The following is a 24140-nucleotide window of genomic DNA, read 5'->3' as shown; positions in this document are numbered from 1 at the left end:
ACTGAAAACCTTCCCCGGTGCCCTATTGCTACAGTACAAAGTCCAAATTCCCTGGCCTGGTGGATTCATGGTTCTCCAGGGAATGACGCGATTCCAGCTTCTATACGTGGCTTTCTCTCTCATCTTGTACTCTATCTGGTTCCTGTCAATTCCTTTACCAACTCTTTTCCTCTACACTTTGGTTTATACCTTTGTCGCTGTTGGAATGGCTTTCTCCATTTCTTCTTGTTGAAATGCCGCCCTTCTTTAAAGTCTTGCTCATTCATTCATTCAACACAGTTATTGAGAGCCTACTGTGTGCTCATTGTTGTAGGTGCTGGGCATACAGAAGTGAAATAGTAAACAGAATAGACACTTACCCAGCTTTTGAGGGACTTACGGTCAAAAGGGAAAGACATATTAAACAAGTACAAACAAAAAAAATATATTGTCGCAAAGAAAGATAAGCGCTCTTGAAGAAAAAGAACAAAATGCTGTGAGAGGTGGGAAGGGTGGGGGCGGGGTGCCTCAGTTTAGATCAACGGCATTAGCCTGACAAGAGTCGTGAGGACCAGGGCCCAGTCAGGGAGAGGAGGAGGGCAAGTCTCTGTCGGCCACAGAACCTGCCCACTCGCAGCCTGAGATTGCAGAGGCTTTTCATTTGGCAGTCTCTCCTCAGGCACTAATTTGGCACATCGGGCATTGCTGATCTTGTCTTTTTGTGCATGGCCTGTCTCCCTAACCAGATTAGAGACATTTCAAGGATAGTAATCACAGTTCATTTTTACAAGCCCGTAGGCTTCCCAGCCCAAAAGAGACACTTAGAAACATGTCAGTGATTAAGGACCTCGGAAGGATGTCGGAGGTCCTCTGTCCTTAAAATGTTGTGGTCACTCCAAAGGGCTCAGGTTTGGATGGCTGAGGACCTTGCCAGGCTTGGGCATAGATAGCTTTCTTTTTCTTCCAGAGGGAGATAGAATAACTAAGTCCTTCTCCAACTCACCCTTAAATCTTGAATTTTATTTACTTTTTCATTCTCTAGTAATAAGTAGTAGCCCTTTTATACTACAAATGAGGGATTCTGGAGAATATGCAGAATAATTTGCTTCACAGATGGGCACATAGAAATTTATGGATTTCAGAAAGGGTTTACTGCCAATGTTTTATGGATTTCTCACTCAATTTGATAGATTAGCTCCCCCACCCCAATTTTTTTTTTTTTTTTTTTTTTTTTTATTTATGGCTGTGTTGGGTCTTCGTTTCTGTGCGAGGGCTTTCTCTAGTTGCGGCAAGCGGGGGCCACTCTTCATCGCGGTGCGCGGGCCTCTCACTATCGCGGCCTCTCTTGTTGCGGAGCACAAGCTCCAGATGCGCAGGCTCAGTAGTTGTGGCTCACGGGCCCAGTTGCTCCTTGGCATGTGGGATCTTCCCAGACCAGGGCTCGAACCCGTGTCCCCTGCATTAGCAGGCAGATTCTCAACCACTGCGCCACCAGGGAAGCCCCACCCCATTTTTTTTTAAGCCAAAAAATGTTTTGCGAAAACATTCTAATTTGAAGAGGGAGTGTTGAATTTTACATTTAAATGCCAGTATAAGTTTTAAGGTAACTCTGTTTCCTGCTTGCCCCTTCCCCCATACATAAAATAGTTAACATTTATAAAGAATGTTGAAAATAAAAGCCCTCCTTGCAAATGTCACAGTGGATGTTACAACTCTTTCTGCTTTCAAGTATCATATATTTAAGTCAAGGCCAGAAATAGCATTGGCCAGTTTTTGGCCCCTAATCTTTTAAATTAGATTGAAAGGAGAAAAGAACCAAACACGGAATATTTCAGTTAAAATATCAGCTCCTGCCCAGGTAGTTCCATCCGTCCCTGTAGGTCTCCAGAAGGACTTGCTGCGGTGAAGTGACTGCAGAACTCAACGAACCCTCCTCAGCTGGGTCCGTGTGTTTAAAGCCATTTACAGGCTTCACAGGCACTTATTTGATAGAGCGAAGAGTTAGCATCTCTGACATATATGGTGCTGGTGGAATTGATTTGTCGAAAAAGGAAATTTTCCAAAGCCCGTTTTTTAAAAATCAGAAATATTGCTGCTGATCCAGAGTGAAGGTCCTTGATGAGTTTCCCCTGTTGGGTTATTAACCCAGAGGTCTGGCCGTGCTCCAGCTCAGATAATGCTGTTTCTCTGTGCTAAATTCCTCCTGCAGGTTCAATTAGATTCGGCCTTTTTTCATCCCAGGCAGCCATTTGAGAACTGCCAGTATACAAGGCCAGAGCTTAGTGATGGATGCATTTGTTTCACCGCCGACAGAGATTTCAATGTCAAATCTCCTGGACCCTTGAGGATGGGAACAGAGGCTGATCTCAGGGAAGAAAGCTTCTACTGGTCCTCATGTACAGATGCAGTAACGTCCCTCAGTGCTCTGGAAGGGGTTCGCCTGCCCAGATGGACCTGAACAGGTTGGATGTTGCAGCCTGTTCAGGCCCCGTTCCTGGGAGAGAGCTCTGCTGAGTGCTTTATTTGAAGTCATCACTGGGGGAAACACCCACAGTCATTCCACAAAGCCGCATTTACTGGTCCCAACCCGGCTTGTGGAAAATGCTACATTTGGGGAGCATGGTGTACCGCTACCAAGTTTGTGGCTTTGCCCTTTACTTGATTGTTTAGACAAATGCTTCCTATTTGTATTAATTAAAATACATTTCCAAGCCTTTGTATGCTTAGCATTACTCAGGCCAATATCATCGCATTATTTGCTCAATTTTATGTAACATGGTTAATCGTGTCTATATTTTCTCAGTTTTGAGCTACGAAAGGAAATGCAGCATCATAAATCCGAGGCGAGCTTGGTTAGAGGCAGTTAGCTCTCCACAGGTAAGGGCTCCATGTCTGAAGAAAGGAAGCCTGGGCTGAGAGTATGATTGACACCTGTGAAATCACAGCAGGACTAAATAGGCAAAGCACAGCCTTGTTCCTAAATCCCGGCACAATGAGATGAAATGCAGATGCAGACACTTAAAGGTTGTATATTAGGGCAGATCAAGGAGACAGCTCACTTTACACGGGTGATCCTAAGCCTGTGGGACTCATTAGCCTGTGAGTAGGTGGCACACATTGGCTTAGGAACCGTCTCGCCATGAGTAACAGGTGCAGAGGCACTGGCTGGCCTCCCTGGAGCCCTCTTCTTGGCCGCACTGTCAGTGCCTGTCCAGGCGGGCTGAGACCGTCCACTTTATCAGCAGGTATTTATTAGGTGCCAGCTCTGTGTCAGGCACTGTGCTAGGGGCTGAGTGCCGGGGGCACAGATAAAAGACATTGTTGCTTGTCTCTGGGAGCTTCTGTGAAGGGAGTCTGTGGCTCCTGAATTCTGTATAAGGAGGGTTTCGGGGCAGCAGTCTGATTGAAAGTAGGGGCTTGGGGCTTGTCTTAATGATGTGCTTCAGTGTTTTTGCTTGTTTTGTGTGTTCAACAAAAATAGTTTCCTGAATATGCTTTTGTTTATACCTTATGTGAGACTAAGAAAATGTTAGTTGTTTATATATGAAAGAATTGTATTTTTCTCTGGGTTGGCTTGGCGGGGATAAGTGTGCCCCTGCCCTGTGGTGCCCCTCCTCGATACTGCCATTGCTGGACTCCGTTTCTGCCTGTTTAACCTTAATGCCACGTTGTCATGTGGGTCATAGGGCAGATGAGTGTTTTAACTGAGTTCTTTTCACCCTCACACTTAGCCGCGTGCTGATTGGATGTTGCCAACCTGGGTTGGCCTCACTCCTCTCCTCAGTTCCACAGTTGATTTGTTGGTGATTTTGAACAAATTGTGGTCATCTCTGGGTTTCTCTATCCGTAAAGTAGAATAAAACAAGAATGTTTCCTGCAGGTTCCCCGTGGAATCTGGAAAGTCAGTGCTTTGCCTGGGACACATCAGGAGATTCGTTCAGAAGCCAGGCCTCTCAGAAATAGAGCGGTGGCATCAGTGGCTGCCCTTCACAGGTGGCTGCCCCGCCTCTACACTGGCATCCTGCTTTGCATTCAAAGCAGGAAAGCTGTTAGCACAAGGCTCATTTAAAACCCCAGTTGAGGAGGTTATCATAGCATCCTTAATTCTAGTGAGTGGCTCTGGTTTTCCCTTCAGCAGTTGGAGTGACTAAATGTCATAATGTATCAGGGGAGTACCAATTATGAACATGGATTTCACGCTGGGTGCTTTTACATTCTTTGGTTGGAATTGGGCATAGTACTGACCTACCTTGGCAACACCTTTAATTGGGGTCATTCGTTGACTCAAATTGGACTGACCAGGGCTTCACCTGCCCCGTCACAGTCGGCCTGTTGGAACAGTTACGATCTTACCTATATTTCTCATCATGCTACCCACACACCCGGGCAGAATATTTTTGCTTTGAGCCACAATACTGCTTTGATTCATTGTAAAATGTCAGATCTGGAAGTTTCCCTAATTATGAGTTATCTCCTTTAGACTTAGTAAACTGAGGCCCATAGAGGATGTGACCTACCCAGAGTCTCATGAGACCTTTGACAGTGCCCAAACCTCTGTTGCTTAGCAACATCTTCGGCACAGAGGGGGCACTCGGCACTGGTTGAACAAAGGAGCAAACCCAGATCTCCTGGGACTTGTTTGAGTAACAGAGTTAATTTTACCCTTTTTGGTAAAGGTACCAGCATACCAAATCTGATTTGGCTTGAGTGACTGATCTAGACGGTTAGAAGATTCCACCTATTTTCTTGAAAGAGACTGTCAGCCTTTCATGTTGCAAGCTGGAAAGTTTGACCTGTAGTTTGACCTTTGTTCTCTCCTTCATTATGGCACTTTAAAGCAGTGGGTCTCAAAGCTTGATGACAGAGCAGCAGCAGCAGCTTCACCTGGGAACTTGCTAGAATTCAAATTCTCGGCTCCTCCCCAGGCCTACTGAATTAGACGCTCTGCGGAGAGCCCAGCAACCAAGGTTGTTAGAGACTCTGCTCTCCGGGTGATTCCATGCATGCTGAAGTTTGACAGCCTCTGCTTTAGGAGGTAAGCCTCAGGCGTGTTTTCTCCAGTTGTGAACAGACAATGCAATGGAGCACGCAGTTATGAACATACAAGAGCTAAGTGTAGGGCTGCATAACACTAGAAACCAAATAAAATGTAATACAAGTTTTATCTGACACATTTAATATATCTGTGGTAATTATTGTGCTAGTGGTAATTAGGCAAATGAAAAGCAGTTCATATAAATGGCTATAATGAGTATTACCCAGGCAAATCAAGTTTTTAATCGTTCTTTTTTCGCCCCCTTATTAGCTTTCTAGTATCTGATAGTGGCCACGCCGTTGGCAGTTTCCCTCCTTAGGTTGATGTACATCTTTCAGACTCCCACAGAGATACGTTCATTCATGGTGGAAATTCGGTCCCAATTTCCCCACTGTTGGGATTCCCTGTGACCATCTATCTTAGGTTGAGTTCCCCCCAAAGCAGTATCTAGATGCAAATAGTTTATCTGGGGGGGATCCCAGGAAGCACTCCTTGGGGAGTGAGGGAGTGAGAAGGAAAGGGAACCAGTAAAGGGTTTGTTAACGAGGGGTCACCGCTCTGGACCTGGGCTCAGACCTGCCAGGGACCTGGGGTGGAGGGAGCCAGTCAGTCCGGTGAGAGCTGCTCCCTTAGCGGGAAGGTGGGGTGGGACATTGACTCCCCCCCACTCCAGTCCACCTGGGATCCAGGCCTAAGGGCTCTGGGGGCCCAAAAGAGCCCTCAGAGAGCTGCAGGTGTTTGCACTTGGAAACTGTGGGCTTGTTGGGCTCAGAAATGATGAATGCTGACACCACCCTGTCAGTGTCCCCAAGGCTGAGGCTTCCCCTGCTTTCTTGGCGGCTAACCTCCCCCACCCCCGGGAGTCTTTGAGGAGCACCCTCCCCCCCCACCCCCCCACCCCGTCCCTTTTGGCACTTATCAGGACAGATAAGTGCTCCTGGGGTCCGGGTGCTTAAGGGGATGTGCTAGGCAAGTCCTCAGGGCTCTGAAAGCAGCTGCCAGGGGTGGTGGCAGCAGGAAAGGAGAGGGTGCTGTGAGAATAGACCCTGGATCTCAGAGTCTGAGCCAGAAAGAGGGCAGGGGGCAGTAAAAAAAACCTGGGATTGTAAATGGCTGGCATTGAGTCTCTTTGCTCTGGTAGAGGAGAAGAGGAAAAGCAGAGGGTTCTGGGCATTGGTAAGAGGAGAAGAAGAGAAACTTCAATTTCTTGCCAGCAACCCCTATGTGCCCTTTCCCCTAGGCCTCAAACAGCACTCCCATCCTGTCCCACTTTTGTGTTCTAGTCTCTCCGGGCTGCAGAGAACTGTCCGAAGCCAACCGGGCTGGGAAGAAAGGGGGCTGTATGCCAGGCATCCCTTCAGGTGGGTCTGTTGGCACAGTGAGTTTGCTTGCCAGGCAGGTGAGGATGGAGGACTGGAATTTTGCATTCTTACTAAGATAGTTAGTCCTCAACACAATTTTGACTGAATCACGATAAAAGGAGAAAATTAGGGACAATGAGGAGTGTCATGGCGGTGCTGATGGTATTTGGTTGCCAACCGCCTTTATTCTAAATATGTCCATCCTTTTTTTGTATTTCAGTTGTCCTTTTATAAACAAGGGATAGTTTTCATGTTAACTTAAAAATTTTCTTTCTTCATATTCTTTGTTTTGAAATAATTATAGATTCATAGAGAGTTCAGAAAATGGTACAGAGAGGGCCTTTATTTGGTACCCATCACCCAGTTTCTGCCAATGGTATAATGCATTACATAACTCTCACACAATATCAGAGTCAGGAAATTGACGTTGGTATAATCCACAGACCCAGTTCTCATTTCACCATTTGGCGGGGGGCGGGGGGGGGATTGTCATTCTATGCAGTTTTATTACGTGTAGGTTCATGTAACCATCATCACAGTCAAGATGCAGAATTGTTCTATCATCACGAAGATCTCCCTCATGCTTCCATCGTGTTGATTTTTAAAGTCCTTGTGTGTCGCGATGAAAAGGCAACCTTATAACATTCCCATCATCCCAGTTAGCGGGGTAAATGGCCCACACATTTGCTAAGTTCAGGGACCTCTGCCCCGTGTCCCCTCTTGAAGTGGAACAGCACAGTGTTCTGCACAGAAGCCGTTTTCCGAAAAGAGGCAAGAGCCCCGGAATGCAGAGAAGCTCATTTTTACCTCAGGTCTTTTTCCTTCAGGGTTCAGCCCTCTGGAGGCTTCCCTAAGGGCTGCTCCGTATTCTGCCACTTCCCCAGCTGCCAGATCAGTGGGGCGACTCAGCAGAGAGGCAAGAAGCAAGGGTCAGCCCTGTATCGCCCCTCTCGTTGCCTTGGTTAAGTTATTGAATGTCTCTGAGCCTCAGTTTCCTTATCTGCAAAACAGAGACTCGCCTGGATCATCTCTAAGGTCCCTGCTGGATGAGTCTGCGGCTTCCTGCCTCACGTGGCCCCCACCTTCCTGTCCTCCATTGCCATCGACACAGTGATGAGGGCCCAAGGACTTATTCTCACTTCTGGGAGCAAAGTATAAAAAGAAAAAAAGGAGGGTAGAGGTTTCGTACTTCACAGTTTTGACTAGAGCCATCCTGTTTATTTTCAACAGTGTAGGAGCATATTTGAGATTCTGATGCATGTGTGTGCAAACACACACACACACACACACACACACACAGACTGAGCTCAAAGATACTTGAGAAAAACAAATCTCTTGTTGATCACGGTTGCCGTGAGTACTACACTCCTTCAGTCTGAACTTGTACTCTCTCTCTGAGTTCATCTGTCGCTCAAGTATTTGATTGTGTAAGAGGTAGAATCTTAGAAGACAAGGTTCCTGTACCTCAGTTAACAGTGGAGGTGAGAAGCCCAACCTGGGACCCCTGACCTTTGGCCTGGGACTCCTGGGGGCATCAGCAAGCCTCCTCTCCACCCTTTCTTCTCTCTGTAGACCCCCGGGGCCGGCACACCTCCTCAGCCTGCCTTCCCCACTCTGTCTCCCCCTTCTTTCCTCTTATTCCAGAACTCTGCGAGGAAGGGACAAAGTTGGAAGTGTTGCCCCAGTTTTGCTGCCTCTGAAGTAAGCACGCAGCCCCCTTTTCAATTGTTACTGCTTATCAAACAAGACAAAAACGGGAAACAGAGAAATAGCCAACAGTAGAGATGTTATGAAGTTATGAGAAATATTAAAAGTAATGGTTGTCCTGGGTCTCACTCAAACATGAGTAAACTCAGTCTTTCTTTGGCTCCTCTGACCGACCTTTCCCTCTCGGTGTTGTCTTGAGGCTGTATGTAGCTCCCACTCCTTTTCCGAAGGGCTCTCCCTCCTAGGCGCACCCACAGCCCCTGGGGAACGGTCTTGGCTGTGGTAAATGCTTGCAGAACAGTTGGGACTGGTGGGTTGTGGTCGCTCTGGAATCTTGGTGCAGGCCAAGGCGAGAGACGGTCTTGGCAGGGTAGGTGGCCCAGGGGTCTCCCAGTGCCAGGATCTCACAGTGTGGAGAGGGGCAGTGTGGCCATCTTTTCTGCCTTTCCTCTCCCGTGTGCAGCCTTTCATGTTCTTCCTGAGAAAGTCCATGTACTCTGTCATCGCAGCTTGCCAGACTCCCTTGTCAACAGGCCCAAGAGTGCAGGTCCCCAGGGCATTCCCAGGGCCGGCGGTCCCCACTGAGACTGTTTGGGAAAGGCTGTGTTCTTTCTGGTTGTCTGGTGTGGTTAGCCCACAGCCGTTTCATGCCACTGCCCATGTAGGGAATGGGTTTTCTCAGGAGTCCCAGAAGGCATGTGACCTCGCCCTGCCAGCCTGATGAGAAGCGAGGGCTTGTTGCTCTCCCTCTACCAGTACTGTGTCTTCAAATGCTGGGGCTGTTCCATGGCCTCCCATTTCCTCACCAGCCAAAGGGAGCCCTGTCCCTGAGCTCTGGGCTCAGAGCCTATTGTGTTCCTTCAGGGCCATCGAGTTGTGCTCCTGTCCACTTGGCCAGGAAAGAGGGACAGGAACCCATGTTGCTTAGGAGCACTGACGTGGGTGACAAATTCTAAAGAAAAGCAAGAGGATGACAGCATTTAATGCAGGAGGCTGGTGGCCTCAGAGGGGCAGGGAAGGGGAGCCTTGATCCAGGAAAGGCTGTGTTGTATTGGCCGTGTTCTATTTCCTGAACCAGGTGGTGAGCATGTGGATGGGTCATTTATTATTGTTGAAATTACAATATTATAAAACATACTCTTTGTAATTTAGGAAATATTTCATTTTTTTAAGAGGAAAGAACACAGTTCCTTGTGGTTGAGGTCAGCACAGGGCTGATATGCAAGGGGATGTTGGCAGGAACTTAGTGACGCAGTGAGGATGCCGTTGGAGGAATTTTAGGAGGAAAGATGCCACACAGCTGCTGGGAAAGCCACCACTTTCCTCCTCTCATTTCCTCTTCGGGAAAAATCTCAGATGGAAGAAAGATTTATGTCCTAAACAAATTCCTCCCTAAGAATTGGTTAAGGTGTAACCACTTTAAAAGCTCTTTGTGTGTTTTCCACTGGGTATTGACTAAGCCCACCCAGCGCTCAGTACCTGCTAGGAGCACCAGTGGGAAACACAAAAGAAGCGGAAGACGCGTGGTACACTTCTGTCAAAGGACTGGGCACAGTCCTCGGACCATATTTACATGCCTCTGCTGTAAGGATCCTAAAACAGAAACCTCAGATGCAGTCAGTCCAAAAAGGGTGCTGGCAGGGCACCAGAGCTTATCGAACACTTGCTGTGTGCCGGCCACTCTCCCTGTGTTATCACGTCTAATCCCCATCCTGTACCTCGAAGCAGGTGTTCTCATCCCCGTTTACAGACAAGGTTCAGGTAGGTTAATGTATTTTGCCAAAGTTACAAACCAAGGGTAAAGCCTTCTTCTTGTTCTGACTTGGAATACTTTTTTATATTAGACCACACGGCGTGGAAGAGCACAGGTGACTAGAGCTGGACCTGGAAGGAATTATAGAGTGAAGATTTGGGGGCTGCAGAGGAGGCAGAGGCCTGCCAGGCCCAGGCGTGGGATCTCGGGAACAGTAGGGACGTGGGTCGGTGGGAATGGTGGGCTGAGCAGTGGGCCCCACATCAGCCTGCAGCCAGGGTCAGGCATCTCAACTTCACTGTTGTCCGTACCCCTGAGCTCTGCTTTCCAGTGGAAAATAATTATCCTCCATGTACCTACCACTCCTGTGGAGTATTTCCATGTGTCTTATCTTCCATGATCATATTTGGGGGATATAAGGATGCCATTTCCATAATTTTTTGCACTGCCTTTTGGGATTGGGGTTGGGGCAGGGCACAGACTAGTTCCTAGCTCAGGTTTTTTGTTTAGGATGACCTTGGATGCTCTTGAGCTTTAGAACACACCTCTGAGACTTGGAGGACTCTAGTTGCTTTGCCTCCCTGCCCCATGGTCTGCCAGGAAAGGTAAGGGGACCAGGTGGAGGTCTTAGATAAAATGCCCCTCTGTCTCTGTGCTCCCAGCTGGAGATCTGGGTGGGCTGACGGCGGTTCCCGTTCACCACCACGGATGCAATGAGTGGAAGCTGGAAGTTTGACTAGTGAGATGTGGCCTCTGAGGTGATAGCAGATAAGAGCCCATGACTTTGCTCTGTAACCAGGAGCGATCACGCAGCCTGGGCTGCTTGGCCCTGGACCATGGCCGTGATGATCAGTGAAAGTATAAGGCACTGTTCAAACAGGAACCACGATGAGGAAGAAGGAAGGGCTGGAAGTATGCTTTGAGTCACCTGGGATGGTTTTCCAGCCCTCAGCGGAGAGGCTCTTTAGGAGAAAGCAGCCAGAGAAGGGTTCTGTGTCTGTGGGAGTTTAAACTTACTAGATAATGAAAGTGGTTTGAGAATTCCTACATGCACAGCTTGGGGTATTGATAATAGAGGCGAGAGCTTATCAGACACTGCTGCCAGCTCCCCAAGGAGGCTTTCGACATGGCCAGTCAGGACTAGGGTTGTTTGGTTAATCACAAAACTCTTTTAAGGGAGGAAGTCATCTTTAAAAAGGATACAAACGTTTTACTTTAACTCCAAAGGCATAGGTGAGCAGGCTAGTCTTTTGTGGAGCTGAGGCTTTTTCTTTCCGTGTGGACCTGCTTATTTGGAGTTCTCTGTCCTGTTTATTACATGAACCACATCTATAATACATGATTGATTTAAACTTCTAGATTGAGTTTTTTTCTTTTTAATTTATTTTATTTTATTTATTTATTTTTGGCTGTGTTGGGTCTTCGTTTCTGTGCGAGGGCTTTCTCTAGTTGTGGTGAGTGGGGGCCACTCTTCATCGCGGTGCACGGGCCTCTCACTGTCGCGGCCTCTCTTGTTGCGGAGCACAGGCTCCAGACGCGCAGGCTCAGCAGTTGTGGCTCACGGGCCCAGTTGCCCCGTGGCATGTGGGATCTTCCCAGACCAGGGCCCGAACCCGTGTCCCCTGCATCGGCAGGCAGATTCTCAACCACTGCGCCACCAGGGAAGCCCCCTGGATTGAGTTTCTTGAAAGTAAAGCAAGAATTTGGCCACTTGGGAAGCAGACGGAGCACAGAATCCTTTTAGAAATTTATATGGTTTATTTCTCCAACAACACAATTCAAGGGCACATTTTTAAAAAATGATCCTGTTATTGAGTCTCTTCGAAGCCTCTACCAGGTTGCCACAGAAACAGCTTTTTGCACTTATTTCATCGCTTATGTAATGTTTAATTTTCTGTTTCCATCAACAAATAACAACCATCTTAAACAGTTTTGGAAGTGATCCCAACTGGTTCTTGATGAGCAGAACCCTCAGTGGGAGGAAGCAGAAGACCCACAGGTGTGCCTGGGAGACTCCTGCCCGCTGAGAACATGGTTGGCATTGGGCTAGTTACTGAGTAGCTAATTCGTCCGTCAGTTGAGTTGTTAAGAGACTTGCAGGGTGGGTGATGGGATTCCACAGCCTCCGCCTGTTTCCCCAGCTTTCTCTGAGGTGAGGGGATGGTGCCCACACCACGGCTTCTAGCCCTCCCCTCTCCTCTGTTCGGTATTGTCCGGGGTTCTCTGTGCTCCTGCTGAGGAGCTGCCTTGTAGAAAGGCGTCACCTCCCTCACATGAAACTTTTGTCCTGAACGGAGAAGCAGCCTCCCGCTGAGCATCCAGGAAGTGAGCTATTGTTCACCCAGCAAGTTCCAAATATTTTCTGGCAGAAGGAAGCTGTTTCCCTCTGGTCTGTCCTTTTAAAAAAAAAAAAAAAAAAAAGGAATCTGGGTTTTGATTAACTTGTTTTTTGGGTAGAATTCTGTTTCTTTTGGAACCAGATGAACGTGAATCATGAGGGCAAACCCCTTCTAAGCTCTATAAGCTGAAATGAGCAGTGGAGGGGGACCGTGCAGACTCCTTTGCCTGGCCTCTGTGGTTTTACAAGGGCTGCAGGTGTTTCTTGGTGTAAGGAAGGCTTGCATCTGCTCAAGTGGGTTACAGAGTGAAAACTAAATGACTTTTAGGCTCAACCCTGTTTTCTAAGGACTTAATTTAAGAAGGCACTTTAGTACCTCCTGCTGGGGCCCCGGGATGTGGCAGGGCCTCAAATCTCCCAGGAGCAGGGGCAGACAGACACTGCTGTTGGATAAGGAGCAAATCTCTCCATCTGTGCTTATGGGAGCAAGAACCTTGTCATTCCTTCTAGGATGATGTCATCCAGCGAAGCCCATGTCTTTTAGGTGGTGCAGAGCTTGCTCAAACTCATGTCATAATAAATTAATTCCTCATTAGAGTTCTGTTTGGGAACCAAACACTTCACTAAGACTCCTTATGCGCTGTCTCACATCTTTATAGGAACCTCGTGTTGAGGTCTTCATTTTGCCTTTGAAGAAACTGAGGCTTTAAGAAGACAGGTCAAGTAATTTGCCTGTAGCAATGATTGCATGAGTAAGGAATTTTTTCACATTTTATAGAAAGGGAAATTGAAAGAGATGTTAAATGACTTATCCAAGGTTCCACAGCTAATTAAGTGGACTTTTTTAAAAGTGGATTTTGAACTCAGGTTTCTTATTTCAAAGTTCTCATTCTTTCCATCAGTGTACACTGCCTTTCCAATGTCCTCAGTCCCACATATTTGAAATTCTGCTCTGAGCTTTACTAGAGTAGAAGCTAGGCCCTAAATAAGCTGAATTAGGAAGATAATTAATCAGGCACTGGCCACATATTTCTACTCCTGTGATCATGTTATTGAAGTTAAAAGTTATTTAACTTTTCTCATGTTTGGTTTCCTCTTCTTTAAAGTGGGAGGAAGTTTTTTTTTTATTTTAATTTATCTTTGGCTGCATCGGGTCTTCATTACTGTGCGCGGGCTTTCTCTAGTTGTCGCGAGCATGGGGCTACTCTTTGTTGCGGTGCGTGGGCTTCTCATTACGGTGGCTTCTCTTGTTGTGGAGCAGGGGCTCTAGGCGTGCGGGCTTCAGTAGTTGTGGCACATGGGCTCAGTAGTTGTGACTCGTGGGCTCTAGAGTACAGGCTCAGTAGTTGTGACGCATGGGCTTAGTTGCTCCACAGTATGTGGGATCTTCCCCGACCAGGGCTCGAACCTGTGTCCCCTGCATTGGCAGGCAGATTCTTAACCACTGCGCCACCAGGGAAGTCCCCCCTGCCCCCCAGCTGGTTATGAGGATGAACTGAATCGCCGGGAGGGCACTCAGGGGGTACTCAGTGCACGGCACCTGACTGAGAGAACTTAGCCCTGGAACCTGTCCACCCTGGAAGGCTGGAGTCTTAACAGTGTTGATCCCAAGTACTTTCCAAGGAGAAGGGTACCTTGCTGTGAGCACCTGTACATGATTTTCCGGAAAGATGACCTCCTGAAGTAGGAAAGGGATAATTTTTTTTCTTTGGCTGCGTCGGGTCTTAGTTGCAGCACACGGAATCTTAGTTGCGGCATGCAGGATCTTTCGTGGCGGCACACAGGCTTCTCTCTAGTGGGCTTCTCTCTAGTGGGCTTCTCTCTAGTCGCGGCGCATGGGCTCCAGGGCGTGGGGGCTCTGTAGCTGCAGCACGCGGGTTCTCTCATTGAGGCACGCGGGCTTAGTTGCCCTGCAGCATGTGCGATCTTAGTTCCCCGACCAGGTGTCGAACCGGAGTCCCCTGCACTGCAAGACGGATTCTTAAGCACTGGACCACCAGGGAAGTCCCAAGGGATAACTGAATAAGCTCTCGTCATGGTCCACACACCTTTCCCTTGCAGTATTCTGAGGGTGGATTTGATCCCATTTTATTGATTTCAGGCTGTAGAGCAGGGGTCCCCAACCCCCGGGCCACGGCCTGTTTGGAACCGGGCCGCACAGCAGGAGGTGAGCCGTGGGTGAGCGAGTGAAGCTTCGTCTGCTGCTCCCCCATTGCTCCCACTACCGCCTGAACCCCCTCCACCCCTCCCCACCCCCAGTCCGTGGAAAAATTGTCTTCCACAAAACCAGTCCCTGGTGCCAAAAAGGTTGGGGACCGTGCTGTAGCGGATACAAATGTATCCTACTAGCCAAGTGTCCTAACGTGCTCCTTGTCATGCTAAAGCAACTCACAGAGGGATCAGTGTCCTTTGAGTCTGATTATATGAACCAGTTTCCCAGGGCCTGTGCCTCCCTGGGAACACTTTGATAATTGAGTTTTCAGACTGTCAAGACTGGGGTTAACCTGGGTTCCAGAATAGAGAAGGCCACACCACAGAGGAGCGGGGCTGAGAGCTCTTAACCCTGAAAGCTTCGTGACTCAGAATAATGGTGAAGTCAGCTTTCCCACATTCCTTTCTCTTTGTTTCCTTTGCCTATTGGGCATGTCTCTGCTTATTAGCATGTTGAGCAGAGTTCATTACAAATGATGAAGCTCAAACCAGTATTGATCTTACCATTTATTATTCTCTAAAGGATTTGATCCTAAAAGAGATTTTTGTCCCAGTATTTTATTCTGAAAAACGTCTAATGTACAGAAAACTTGAAAGAGACTTTTGAATAGTGAGTGAATGCCTATATATTCACTACCTAGAGCCTAGATTCTACATTGAGATTTTGCTGTACTTGCTTTATCTCATATCTATCCATCCCATCAAAATATAAAATAAAATCCATTTTATATTTTGATGCATTTCAGAATAACTTGCAAACATCAGTACATTTCATCGCTAAACATTTTAACATGTATATCATTACCTAGAGTTTGGTATTTGTTTATAGTTTTGGGGGGGGGGGATTTATACAAATAAAATGCATAAATCTTGAGTCTACCATTCCCTGAGTTTTGATAAATGCATACGTTTGTGTGACCCAAATTCCTGTCAAGATACAGGAATATTACTATCACCACAGGAAGTTCCCTCGTGTCCCTTCCCAGTCAATCTTTACCCCTCCCCACCCCACAGCAACTACTCTTCTGACATTTTCCCAATCCTGGATATTAGTTCTGCCTATTCTAGACCTTTATATAAACTAGAGCACATACTGGAATCAGTGCAGTATGTGCTCTTTTGTGTAAGGCTTATGTGAAAGATTTTAACTAGTGCTTTAAAATGAATTTAGGGGACTCTATCAACTTCATCTATCCAACTTCTTCCTATTTCACAAGTTCAGAGATACTTAGGAGTGGCAGGCTGCAGGAAGTCTCTGGGCATCTGATGGTTACTGGTAGTGTATTTGTATCAAGCATATATAATTTTTTTTTAACATCTTAAGTATATATAATTTCGTACTCAAAATTCTACATTTGTCTCCCCTGATATTACAAGGCAAGTGTTCCCCTGCAGAATCTGAGGAGCCAATGGATATAGGACCCCTTTCTTTCTCTGGCCGCACTGCTGAGGAAATCAATTCTGAGTGGGCGCTTAGAGTGTTTTCTTTGGGCTACTTTAATCCATAGCCATACTAACAGTGCAGCACACTGTAGTGAAATTCAGGCTGTGGAAGAACAGGACCAACAAGGGAAGGTTACTTGGAAATTGTTGGCGGTGAGAGCAAAATTGAAGAAGGACCAAGAGGCAGGTTCCCCAGTGTTTGAGAGAACTGCAGCCTTTCTGAGTGGCTTCCTCCTCATTCCTACCCTCCTCACCCAAATAAGCCTGCTCCTGGACAGAAAGTAGATTGCGTAAATTGGACTAGAACCCAAATACATAATCCTCATTAATCTTTTAGAGTCTTGTCCCACTTATTAAAGCCAGTACTTGGCGAATAACCTAGAGTTACGTGGCAGCAATAATAAGTTAATTGGAATCTAGGTCTCCCAACTTTTCTTCTTCTTTCAGCAGTTTCTTGGGGCTTTGAGTTAAAGAGTGCTTGTATAGTAGGCTGTTCTAGAATGAGAAGGTCACTTGGCAGGTCTCGTCTACTTTCTGCCAAGGGGCAGGTCTGGGGCACGAGCACCGGTCAAGGAAAGGGCCAGCAGGTAGTTGTGGGGTGTGCGATGCTTTGGGGAGCAAGGCCGGTATCAGCCACTCAAGAGGTATGGGAACGATAAAAATGAGGAGGGAGAAGGGGAGTTAGAGACTTAGACTGAGGTCACGGGCTTCCAATCTCGGCCAACATAGCCTGGGGCAAGCACACCTCGGGCTTGGGCTTGGGCTTTCGTTTGAGCCTGTGTCAGAGACAGAAGGACAGAGACTTTTGAAACAAAACAGCTCTGTGGTCTCCCAGTCTCTTAGGAAAAGGGGGATTGAGAAGGAAGGTGGCAGCATAAAGGGGATTCAAATGGGGATACAACAATAAATATGGTAAAGATCCAAGGTCCCCCCAACCCCATGAGACTCAGACTAACCTTGCTCTGTGGAAAAGAAGTGACTCATTGTTAGTGGAGCTGCCTCGGAAGGGACAGCCCTGAGCCCGCTGGCAGATCTGTATTCATCCCCTGCTGTCTTCTCCCCTCCCCCCACCCTGTCCCTCTCCTAAACGCAGTTGACAAGGTTAGAAAATCAGGACAAATAATTTACTTCAATCCATCTTTGTCTTTCCCCAGGCCTTGTGCAATTCAGTCTGGGGAGAGAGGGAACAAATAACTCAGACCCTGGTCGGTGACCCTTTTTCAAATGTGGGGAATCAAAGCCCACTCTAGGCTGAGGAGTGCCTGTCGGCCGCTGAGCCCCAGAAGACAGAGATGGTGATGCATTCTTATGCGCTCGCTGGGCCTGGGAGGCAGCGTCAGCAGCATCAGGGTGCCCTGCACAGCCAAGGGGCCACCTCCAGTGTCGTCGGTCACCTGAGGGCAGGGGCTCGGGGCCTCTGGGGAGGTCGAGGAGGCGAGGGCTCAGCCTGTGCTCCCGGGAATGGGGGGCGCTGTCCAAGCCAGGCTGTCTGGCCCCGGGGAGAGGGTCTGCCCCCTGGTCCCCGCCAGAGGGCAGGCTCGGCCCCCCCACTGGGAGCAGTGCCATCAGCTGGGGGCTGGGCGTCTAGCTGTGGGGTAGCGCTTCAGCATCCTCACCTGAAAAATGGGATGACACGTTTCCTTGGCAGTGAGTCGAGGCTCTGAGGGACTGTTGAGAGAAAGGGCCAGCTGGTAGTCGTGGGGTGTGAGGTCACTGTGCCAGCAACTCAGGGAGGTTGGAAAAAGATAAAAATGAGGAGGGAAGGGGAGTTAGAGAATCCAGACTGGGGTTCAGAGTGTTGGCTGCCTTTCCCCTCTTACTGTATCAGTGAGGTGACTAGCCTGGCCTGGGCATTTAACAAATGGTAACTTGTTTGTTACCCGGCCCCTCCATGTGCCAGCTCTGTGCAGGTCACCATGTGGCCTCTTAAAGAAACAGTATGAAACGGGGTTCTTACCTTTATTGGTCCTATAGTGTCTCTGGGACACACCATAAAACAGCTAATCGGGAAGTTACAGTGCAAGCACAGTGTGTTTCTGGGCCAGTAAAGTATTAAGTGTTGGGGGCAGAGAAGGAGAGGTAGACGGTGTCTCCAGCCCTGGTGGTACAGGCCCAACGGGACTGGTGTGTTTTCCATCTGGTGGCAGGGTCTTTGGGAGCTGATAGCTCTGCAGGCAGCAAAAGGGGGTCGGGGGGAGTGTCTGACGTCAGGCACCAAATTCAGTTGCCAGTGAATTCCAGAAACATCTCCCTTCAGGTTCCCATTTGCACCAAAAGAAGGTTGGAGAAAGGCAATCTCTTTCTCTTTCTCCTCTCAGGCCTCAGCTTATGACCAGACTGATTCCTGTTCCCCTGATGTTTTTGCAGTGAGAGCCCCTGAAAATGCCCATTGCTTCTCACTCGTACCACCTCCTAGGAGGGAGGCTCCCCACGGGCCTCAGAGCCATGTTGCACCGAGGCTGTGGTTCTCCTTGGACCGCCTTTATCCAGCGCACTTCCTGGGGCACAGAAGACCCATCAAAACCTAGGGAGGGGCTTCCCTGGTGGCGCAGTGGTTGAGAATCTGCCTGCCAATGCAGGAGACACGGGTTCGAGCCCTGGTCTGGGAAGATCCCACATGCCGCAGAGCAACTGAGCCCGTGAGCCACAACTACTGAGCCTGCGCATCTGGAGCCTGTGCTCCGCAACAGGAGAGGCCGCGACAGTGAAAGGCCCGCGCACTGCGATGAAGAGTGGCCCCCTCTCGTCTCAACTAGAGAAAGCCCTTGCACAGAAATGAAGACCCAACACAGCCAAAAAATAAATATAAATAAATAAATAAATTTATTAAAAAAAAAAAAAACCTAGGGAGGTATTTATCCCCGCAGCAGCTGTCTTCTCCCCCCTGCCCCCGTGACTCCCAGTGTCCATGGAAAAGCCTAGTATAATCTGAGTTGCTCCTGGCAGCCAGGTTATGGTGACCAGAGTGGAGCCTCTCTGGATATAGAATGTCACTTCCCATTGCCAGCCTGTGGGCATCCGGGATCCTGTGTTCCTAACAAGCAGATGGGAGAGGGCCTCAGTGGCAGGATTTCTAGTGTTTGGTTTTGGTTCTGTTTTTAGCCATACAGGGAACACATTTTATACAGCCCTAGTAGGGGGAAAAAAAAGTCTAAATGGAATAATTCTGAATACTTGCTGAAAATGGAATATTTCCAAGCATTTTTTGAATAGATGAGTCCATTATGGTGATAAGTTTCAGGCTTTACTTTACTAAACACAAATATGAGCTCTCTATAGAGTTCATGTGAAGCACAGTATTTTTTTTTTTTTAAGATTTTTTGATGTGGACCATTTTTTAAAGTCTTTATTGAATTTGCCACAATACTGCTTCTGTTCTGTGCTTTTTTGGTTTTTTGGCCCGGAGGCATGCAGGACCCCAGCTCACCTACCAGGGATCCAACCCACACCCCCTGCATTGGAAGGCAAAGTCTCAACCAGTGGGCCGTCAGGGAAGTCCCAAAGTGCAGTATTAAATCATGGCCATTTCCCATCTCTCTCCAAAAATGTCATGGATCCCAAACAATAGAAGAAGAAGAGAATGTTGAACTGTTCCCTTCTGGTACATTCCATCTGCCTCTTCCCCTGACAGTCCCCTGAGATGCAGAATGTTTCTGGGAAAGCAGCCTAATCAAATTGTTTTTTAGCTCAAGCCTAAATGGTTAAACTACACGAAGTGTGTAGATCAGAACGGTATCTGTCTCCTATGACCGCTCCTCTGTGTCTAGACTGAAATGACCATATTCCCCCTTCGCTGGTTCTGGGCCCTGGGGGTGTGGCAGGGGGAGGTGATGAGGTCCCGCTCCTCCCTGTGTCCACGGACTGGCTGAGGGGCTGGGTGGGGACCTGCCAGTCTCTGCCCGCGCAGGCCCGCTTCACTGCCACTTCCCTCCTAGCCCTGTGCTTTCACCAAGGATGGAAGGGGTCCTGGGTTGCAAACTGTTGGAGAGCTCTCAGTTCCTCTATAAACTAGAATCTTCTCAGCTGGACTTAGCTACTGCAGTTCACAGAAAACAAAGCACACTTTCTAGTTTGGATGACATTGGTTCTGAGAGTGCCCGGCTAGCACTTCCCAGCTGGCCTGCAGGCTGAAGCACCCACAGGGCTGTGGAAGCTGAGCTTTTCACCTGAGGGTGACCCCTGGGGCAAGCAGGAGGGAACAGAGCAGAGAAGCAGCAGCAGCAGAGGAGCAGCAGCGTGTCCAACTCTGCTCACTCTGACCTCCAAAGGTCCTTTGGCAAAATGTCATGGGTTGAGCAGCCAGGAGATACTGATTGGACAGGCCAGCCAGGGCTTTGGGTGTTAGGTGATTATGATGATGATGAAATATATAATGTAGGGCTTGACTTTATTTCAAAAGACACCTTGGAGTCACCTTCCATTTCAGTTTTTCCCACCCTGACACTCTGTGTGGCCTTGGGAAAACAGCTTTTCATTGTTGGCTCTAAGTAAATGTAAACTGCTCTTTGTCTGTCAGTTGCCTCTTTTACCATGAGCCAGACCCACGGGGAAGAATGGCAGATAAAACATGCTTGATTCCATCCGTCCTGGTGCTTGCAGTGGTGATTCTCCCACATTTACCCGCTTTGGCCTGGAGGTGGGATCCAAAGGCTGGTAGAGCCATTCCAGGGATAAGGACCCAACCCCCCATGTAAGAAAAAGTTTCCTCGCCTCGAGCACCCTACTTTTCTCCTATAAATGCAGAAAAGGAAAAGGAAGGCACATCAGCAGATACCTGTGGAGTGCCTGCTTTTTGCCCAGCTTTGAGGCTGCTGAATGAAATCTGAATGTAATGACTGATGTGTCATTTAATGCCAGGTTGGGCCTTGCAGCCTGGTGGTGGGGGAGAGTTTATCTGGAAGGTAAGAGCTGTCTTCACATATCCCTAAGCCTTTCCTGTGGAAGAGGAGATGAAGTTAGAAAAAAAGTTTAAATCTGTAGAAAGACAAATGTTATAACTTGGCGCTTTATGCAAATAGGGTGAACTGACTGGGAGAGTTAGCAAGTGCCCCATCTCTGGAAGGTCTTTAGCAAAATTGGACGTGGCGTGGGAGTTGGGGTTATATGACCTGTGAGGTCCCTGCTGCTAACTCAAGATTCCGTGCCTGGAAGGACTCTCAAGAAATCACTAGGATATCTTACAGATATCCTTGCACCTGGGTTCAAAGATGTATGTGAAACAGTATTCACTGTAGCACTGTTTACAATGAGAAAAGATTGGAAACTCCACACGTGCCCAGCCGAAGACTGGTTAAATAAATTATCATATAGCCTTACACAGGATGACTATACCTCATCCATTTAAAAAAAAAAAAAAAAAGTTCTTTATGAACTGTGGCAAGAACTCCAAGATGCATTATTAAGTGGAAAAACAAAGATGCAGAACAGCATATATGGAACGCCTCTATCAGTATGGGTGGTGGTGGAATACATTCATATATTTGCTTACTTGCAAATAGATCTGAGGGATACTTGAGAAACTGGTTATACTGGTTGCCTCCAGAGAGAAGAACTACAGGCAGCTGGGAGACGGGTAGGAAGGAGACTTTTCTCTGAATAACCTTTTGCCTGTTTTGAGTTTTGAATCGTGGATGTATTGTCAAAAAATAAATATAAGCAAAAATACATTTTAAAACTTTAAAAATAAGTTTTACTAGGTCGGAGCACTGTGGACAACAGAGGGGAAGTGGGAAGCAAGCTAACCTTTTATTGAGCATCTACTATGAGCCAGGTCTTCGGCCAGATGCCTATGTACATGATACTTTTAATCCACACAGTCCTTTATGGGAGGCAGTATCCACCCCCGATTTTATGGATGCAACACTGCCGCGTTGCGGAGGAGGGGGGTGGGAGGGAAGTACCCTCCTGGCTGGCTGGGTCGTTGCCGTGTTGCACCTGAAATGGGCAGGGCCAGAGAAAGGGATGCTCTGGGGAGGGCTGGAGGGAGGGGGCCTTTTCTTTAAGGGGCACTGCAGACCTGCCGAGGCACTGCCTGCTTCTGATGCCGGCCTCTGGGCTGCCGGCCGATAAGTCGAGGCACACCCTCCGTTTGCTGCACGGGTCAGATGTGTTGTTTCCTTTGCTTTCGCTGAGCTCAGGGATGGAGTTAGCAGTGTGCATTAACAAGCAGTTAGGTGACTGCTGGAGGAAAAGACCTTCCTGTGCTCCCGGCTGCCAGGGGAGAGGTGGTGCTTACCCTGTGTTGTTCTGCCCAGTGTCAAATGTGCTGCCTTTGCCTGCCAGCTGGAGGCTGGCTGGAGAGCTATTATTTTTCTGATTGTCAGACCTGAGGCTCCTTACTTGCACTCAGAGGAAAAAACATCCAAGCCCTGGTACAAAAGGTCCTCTTTTCCTTTCTTTGGAAAAAGAGCAGTGAATGAGCTCATTATCACTGCAACCCAATTGGGGTTGGGGGGGCTCCTCCTCGCTGTCTGGGCCTGCCCCTGGCCAGGTTTCTGGGAGCAGGGGGCTTAAATCTGGCCCAGGGTGACCAAAGCCAGATGGCTGGGACAGGTGGTCCATATAGGGGGCAATGCTGGAGACATTTGGATGCTTTGAGACCAGCTCTCTCTGCTGTGGTCCAGAGGAAGGACAAGTATCTGCACCTCTTCTCCCCTGAATGCAGAGCTGCATCCAGGACTGCCGGCCTCCAGGGATCAAATGATCCTCCATTCAGCGTTATGTGCCCATTCAGGTGCTCTAGAAAATGTCTCCACACCTCAGAGCTGGCAGTCATGCAATAGCAATTATCTGTTGAATGCTTGCGAATTGCCAGGCACTGCTCTAGGCGCTGGGGGTATAGCATGGAACAAAGCTGGCAAAGCCTCTGCCCTCATGGAATTTAGATTCTAGCATGAGCAGTGAAGGGTGCCAGCACTGGCCTGCTCTTGCACCCTCTGCCCAGTTTCCGCTGGGTCTGGAAGAGCTGGAGGGTGGGGGGACTGACATATAAACTGCCTTGGAAGGGAGGCTCCTGGGCGTTTCCAGCAGCTGAGCTCCGATTGTTACCCGCTCACTCCCTTCAGAGCTCGTCTTTAGACCCTACGGGGCTGTGGCCAGAGAAGAGCCTTGCTTGATCTGAGCGCCGTGAGCTCTGAAACCTTGCAGGTTGGTGCTGGACCTTGGAATCGTCTGGAAGAGACCCGGAGGCCTACCCCGGTGTGTGCGCTGACAGTGAGCTGGCAATGTTTGACTCGAGCCTGACAGCCTTTCCTTTTTGTTCCTCTTTTCTTCCATCTCAGATTGAGAAGATCATGAGCTCTATTGGAGAAGGGATCGACTTTTCTCAGGAACAGCAGAAGATCTCAGGTATGGTGCCAAGCAGCCATTTTCCCCGTGGAACACCACCCTCTGGGTCCTTTCTAGCTCAGGTTTTTCTCTGACGCAGAAGACAGACATTTGGGGGGGTGAGAGAAGTCAGCCTCAGACCATGTCACTCTCTTACAATTCGGAATCTCATGCGTCCACACAGCCCATCTAGCTGTTATTTTAGGAGCCATGACTCCTTTTACATAGTGGAGGGAAAAGTGTACAAATTGAATTTTAGGCTGTCTATTAGGAAGCCCCTTTTATAAAAAGTGAACGATTGTCACTTATTCATCATTGCTTTCATAAATGTAGGCTTTCTCTGATTGGCTTAATGTGGAGTGCTCCTCGTGTTGGTCTCCCAGCTTCCCAGGCGGCTCTGGCACTACCTCTTCATGGGCACGTGGCTCTCGTTCACCTGATCCATGGCAGCGGCAGAGCGCTGGGTTGGACTGTTTAGCCTGCATCGCCTGGAAGGGTTGAATCTGCTGTTTCCTCCTTGTGTCTGTTTCTCCACTTTTCCGTTTACGTAGGCACTCATCATTTTTACTTCAGATCACTGTTACTTGGGGTGTTCTTTTCATCTCAAAGCCCTACAGGTGAGGCCTGCCTCTATTTCCTTTGTTTGAAACAAAGGAACTAGGGAGGCCATACCTGAGCTGTTTTTCTTGGTAATAGGATTATGGTTGTGTTGCTTGCTCAGGTGAGGTGGCATCTTAAAGGTGCCTCCCAGAGCACCTGTTGCACCCCTTCCCCCAAGCATCTGAAGACAGAACTGCCACCAGTGCATCTGGGCTGAAAGCAGCTTGGGAGCCTGGCCTCTCCCCCTTATCGGGGAAGGGCCTCTCTGCCCTGAAGGGGTGGCTTCCTTGTTCACTCAGGAGGCGCCATCCAGGATTGACCTGTGAGCCCTGAGTGACACCTCTAGTTCCTCCGTGGGCCTCTGGCCCTGGCAGGAAGTCTGAGGGA

At 48.4% G+C, this 24140-nt stretch overlaps 1 protein-coding gene across 9 annotated transcripts in view; it reads left to right on the top strand.

Annotated features, from left to right (window-relative positions):
• The window catches only part of ANKS1A (ankyrin repeat and sterile alpha motif domain containing 1A), a 193571-nt gene that overhangs the window by 139292 nt on the left and 30139 nt on the right, over positions 1-24140 (top strand). For all 9 annotated transcript variants that reach the window (XM_036868298.1, XM_036868297.1, XM_036868293.1 and 6 more), the window contains one exon: positions 23108-23174. In XM_036868298.1, coding sequence (XP_036724193.1) covers positions 23108-23174 — 67 coding nt within the window. The remainder of the gene's footprint in view (positions 1-23107; positions 23175-24140) is intronic.

This window comes from Balaenoptera musculus, chromosome 11 (genome assembly GCF_009873245.2).
Source record: "Balaenoptera musculus isolate JJ_BM4_2016_0621 chromosome 11, mBalMus1.pri.v3, whole genome shotgun sequence".
In the NCBI taxonomy this organism is placed as follows: domain Eukaryota; kingdom Metazoa; phylum Chordata; class Mammalia; order Artiodactyla; family Balaenopteridae; genus Balaenoptera; species Balaenoptera musculus.
The sequence above is the reverse complement of the archived record's forward strand: the minus strand, read 5'-3'. Positions and strand labels throughout refer to the sequence as shown.